Here is a 4,673-nt window from a genome sequence, read left to right on the forward strand (position 1 = left end):
TAGCCCCCTCTTTTTCAAGGGACCAAAAGTAATTGGACAATTGACTCAAAAGCAGTTTCATGGACAGGTGTGGGCTATTCCTTCGTTATTTCTTTATCAATTAAGCAGGTAAAAGGTCTGAGTTGATTCCAAGTGTGGCATTTGCATTTAGAACTGTTGTACGCACAACATGCAGTCAAAGGAGCTCACAAAGGAGCCTTACATCCTGCAAAAACAAAAAAATCCATCAGAGAGATAGCAGCAACATTAGGAGTGGCCAAATCAACAGTTTGGTACATTCTGAGAGAAAAAGAATGCACTGGTGAGCTCGGCAACACAAAAAGGCCTGAATGTCCACAGAAGACAACAGTGGTGGATGATCGCAGGGTCCTTCACATGGTAAAGAAAAACCCCTTCACAACACCTAGCCAAGTGAAGAACACTCTCCAGGAGGTAGGCATATCATTATCCAAGTCTGCCATAAAGAGAAGACTTCACGAGAGCAAATACAGAGGGTTCACCACAAGGTGCAAACCATTCATAAGCCTCAAGAATAGAAAGGGCAGATTAGACTTCAGATTAGATTAGACTCAGATTAGACTTTGCCAAAAAAATCCAGCTCAGTTCTGGAACAACATTCTTTGGACAGATGAAACTAAGATCAACCTGTACCAGCATGATGGGAAGAAAACAGTATGGAGAAGGCTTGGAACTGCTCATGGTCCGAAGCATACCACATCATCTATAAAACAGTGGAGGCAGTGTGAAGGCATGGGCATGCATGGCTTCCAATGGCACTGGGTCACTAGTGTTTATTGATGATGTGACAGAAGACAGAAGCAGCCGGATGAATCCTGAAGTGTTTAGGGATATATATGCTCAGATTCAGCCAAATTCAGCAAAGTTGATTGGACGGCACTTCACAGTACAGTCTTTTATTTATGATTATGTTAATTTGTCCAATTACATTTGAGCCCCTGAAAATAGGGGACTGTGTATAAAAATGGTTGCAATTCCTAAACGTTTCATACGATATTTTTGTTCAACCCCTTGAATTAAAGCTGAAAGTCGGCACTTCAATTGCATCTCGATTGTTTCATTTCAAATCCATTGTGGTGGTGTACAGAACCAAAATTATGAAAATTGTGTCACTGTCCAAATATTTCCGGTCCCAACTGTATATACAGAAGGATAGATGGAACACAGATGGTTGAACAGATGGATAGATATCCACCTCCAGGGGTATTACAGTGTTTCTGTACTCCGTAAAGATCATACATAAAACAGCTCTATGCCTCTACCTGTTGTTACCTATATGTCCTCCTGTTGATCAATGGTCTCTGGTCTCCCTGTCTTCCTACAGCTGTTGAGTAACATGGACGCGGTGGAGGGGAACAACGGGGACGTCCCTGAGAAGGTAAATCTGCCCCCCTCAGACTTACATTACTATACAATACAGTGGAGGCCAGTGGAGGTAGAGATCAGACGACGGGCTCAAACACGTGTCCCATGCATTACAATGAGCCCGTCTTTCCGATGTCTACCTCCGCCAGCCTCCCCTGATACAATACCAACACAATGACACAGACACACACCAATGTTCTGTACCCACCACAGTCTGAGTGCTTTTCTTTTGATCTAGCCAAGTGAAACATTACAGTACACAGCACTGGACTATTATCTATGGCTACCATAAAAGAGGCTGAAGGGGTTGTTCCACCATTGGGGTCTGTGGATTCCTGGCACCACTTTGAGCTGAAGTGCATTAAGGATTTTAAGGGTTAAGGCCCTTGCCTGCTGTATGATGTGAAGTTATGTGTGTGTGGAGGTTGTGGGGGTTATGCTTAGTGGGGGGATGTTGTTCGTGGCGAATGTAGACGGTAGAAGGTTTAGTGGGATAGTTTGTGTGTGTGTGTGTGTGTGTGTGTGTGTGTGTGTGTGTGTGTGTGTGTGTGTATACTGTGTATGTTTATGTGTGTCACATGGCTTCTGAAAGGCAGGGAAGTGCTGTGAGATGGACAGGAGAAACCCCCTGAGGATCATTACCCCTAGATCCACCAGCCACTCTCCTCTCTCTGATAAAAATAACACACACACACACACACACACACACACACACACACACATATATATACATTCAAGACGGTACTTACAGAATAGCTATATCTATTTATACTTGTGTAGTGGTTTGATCTCTCATGGCCCTGGAGAGGAACCTGAATCTGGAAACCAGATTGGAACTCTCCATGTTTCTGACTTACAGTACAGAATGGCTTGACAGTCTTACACCAAACCCCACCAAAATAGAGAATACAGAAAACAGATAATGTATATTGCAGTGGATGAGCCCTTCCCCTGGCTTCTGTGTGAGAGAGAGAGTATGCTAATATGTTTGTGAGTGTGTTTGAGAGTGTGAGTGTGTTCAAAGGGAGACATAGAGTATATGTGTCCGTGGGGAGTAAGTAACAGTGTGTGTGTTTTTGTGTGTATCTACAGGGAGTGAACGGGTGTGTGGCTACTCTCTACCACACTAGGGAGAGGAGGAGTGAAGCAGCCATGAGAGGAGCCCTCACATCAGAGAAAGAGGCTCTGCTACTGGGTAAATCAACTCTATCCAACACTCTATAGTAAAAGTCTATACTATAGTAGTATAAGGTACATGCAGTACATGAATTGACCATGACTTGACACTGTCGGTGTATTATTCACACATGGTCTCCATTTAATCTGAAACACACTTGCCCCAGCTGGAAGTGTGTGTAGGGTGTTTAATGGGGGGCAGTGAAGGCTCCAGGCCTGTCAGTCATAATCTTGGATCGGGAAGGGGTTGGGGTGTGGTGGGGGTGGGGGGTGGTGGGGGGTGCGCTACCATGTTAGGCAGTGTTCTGCTTGCCTTGGCCACACACACGATTACGAATATCCTACACACAGACCCTTTGCTATGATACTTAAAATTAGCTAAAATGCAAAAATGTCATCAACAAATCACTCATTAAGTTGAATTGAGTCCATCTTAATGCAAGGATAATAGTTAATGTAATTTTGGAATTAATATCTTTGTTTTTATAGGGTCTCTGATTTGCATAGGAATCAGTTACACACTGTGTAGATCAGGTTGTCATTACAAACAGAGCAAATGGAGAGGACCAAAACTGCTCAGGAATGCAACCCTGAGGCCTGGGGAGACTTACAAAAACCTACAAAGTTGAATGGTGGAGAGGAAAAAGCACAGTCGATGGGACATCATCTCAATCACTCTACAAAATTGGTCTATAACCAAGTGGTCAAAAATAATCCTTAATGGAAAATAATCTATCTCATATCCATAATTGTGTTTGCAACAATGGATTCAAGTGATACAGCAAAGAAAGTGGCTGGAAATGTGTTTATTTGGTTTTACTACAAAGCATTAAGTTTGGTGCAAATCCAGCACATGCAATGCAGTTTCCGCACCATCTCTTGTGTGAAGAATAGTGGTAGCTGCATCAAGTTATGGGTATGTTTGTCACTGGCAGGGACTGGGGAGTTTGTCAGGATCAAGAGAAAATTACGAAATTTGCTTAGTTGGTAGTGACATCCTAATCTACACAGTGTGTAATTGATTCCTATGCAAATCAGAGACCCTATAAAAACAAAGATATCCAAAATTACATGAACTATTATCCTTGCATTAAGATGGACTCAATTCAACTTATTGAGTGATTTGTTGATGAGGTTTTTGCATTTTATCCAATTTTAAGAGTGTCATAGCAAAGGGTCTGAATACTTATGCACATGAGGTATTTCTGTATTTCAATTTTAATAATGTGTTGAAATTTCTAAAAACCTTGTTTTCGCTTTGTCATTCTGGGGTATTGTGTGTGGATTGATGGCAAATTCTTTTAATTGAATCCATTTTAAATTGAGTCTATAACACAACAAAATGTGGAAAAAGTGAAGGGGTCTGAATACTTTCCGAAGGCACTGTATCTCTTGGCTCCACAGTGCCATCATTGTGTTCACACACAGAAACTCCATTTTGGGGCACTGGGGACAGAGAGACAGACGAGGGGGCTCTCAGCCAGAACGCCAGAAAGGCAAACCGGTTCCAGGAGAAAGGAGAGAAAGAGACTGACTGTAAAACACAAATTGCCTAATTCTCCTGCGGCTCTCCCCCTCTCCCCTTACAGCTCCTCAAAATGACGGATTCAGATTGAGAGGAGAGGTCCCTCTGCATTAACTGGAGTGATGTTATTATCCTGCTTTTCCATTCATTGTTTCTGAATCTGCATCCACCAGCGAATGTCTGCCAGTTCTCCAAATCACCTCTAGAAAGCAGAGCACACACTGGTGCTGTAGAGAGAGCTCGGTCTAAAGCAGAGCCAGGAGGAGGGAGGGGAACACAGCAGAGCAGAGCAGAGCAGAGCAGAGCAGGCAGGCAGGAACACATTTATCTCTCTTAGCAGTGCACACAGAAACCCAATATGAAGGAGAGGGAAGGCAGCGCTCTATCTCTCTGCCTGCCGGGCTGCTGCTATTGCTGCAACCACCACCACAGCTGCTGTGCTTTTCATTTAAAAACCAGCCCAGGAATCTTTAAGGACACACACACACACACACACACACACACACACACACACTGCACACTCATGTGTTGTACAACCACACAGAAGTGCACACATACACACGTGTACGGCATTGCGCACACACACACA

General features: G+C 43.5%; 1 protein-coding gene across 1 annotated transcript in view; it reads left to right on the top strand.

Moving 5' to 3' along the window:
• The window catches only part of enox1 (ecto-NOX disulfide-thiol exchanger 1), a gene marked incomplete at its 3' end in the record, with an annotated part of 20,376 nt that overhangs the window by 15,344 nt on the left and 359 nt on the right, over positions 1-4,673 (top strand). Inside the window, exons 11-13 of the mRNA XM_083682612.1 lie at positions 1,343-1,396; positions 2,476-2,578; positions 3,988-4,055. Coding sequence (XP_083538738.1) covers positions 1,343-1,396; positions 2,476-2,578; positions 3,988-4,055 — 225 coding nt within the window. The remainder of the gene's footprint in view (positions 1-1,342; positions 1,397-2,475; positions 2,579-3,987; positions 4,056-4,673) is intronic.

The sequence above is a fragment of the Argentina silus genome (assembly GCF_951799395.1).
Source record: "Argentina silus genome assembly, chromosome: 12".
NCBI classification, from domain to species: Eukaryota; Metazoa; Chordata; class Actinopteri; order Argentiniformes; family Argentinidae; genus Argentina; species Argentina silus.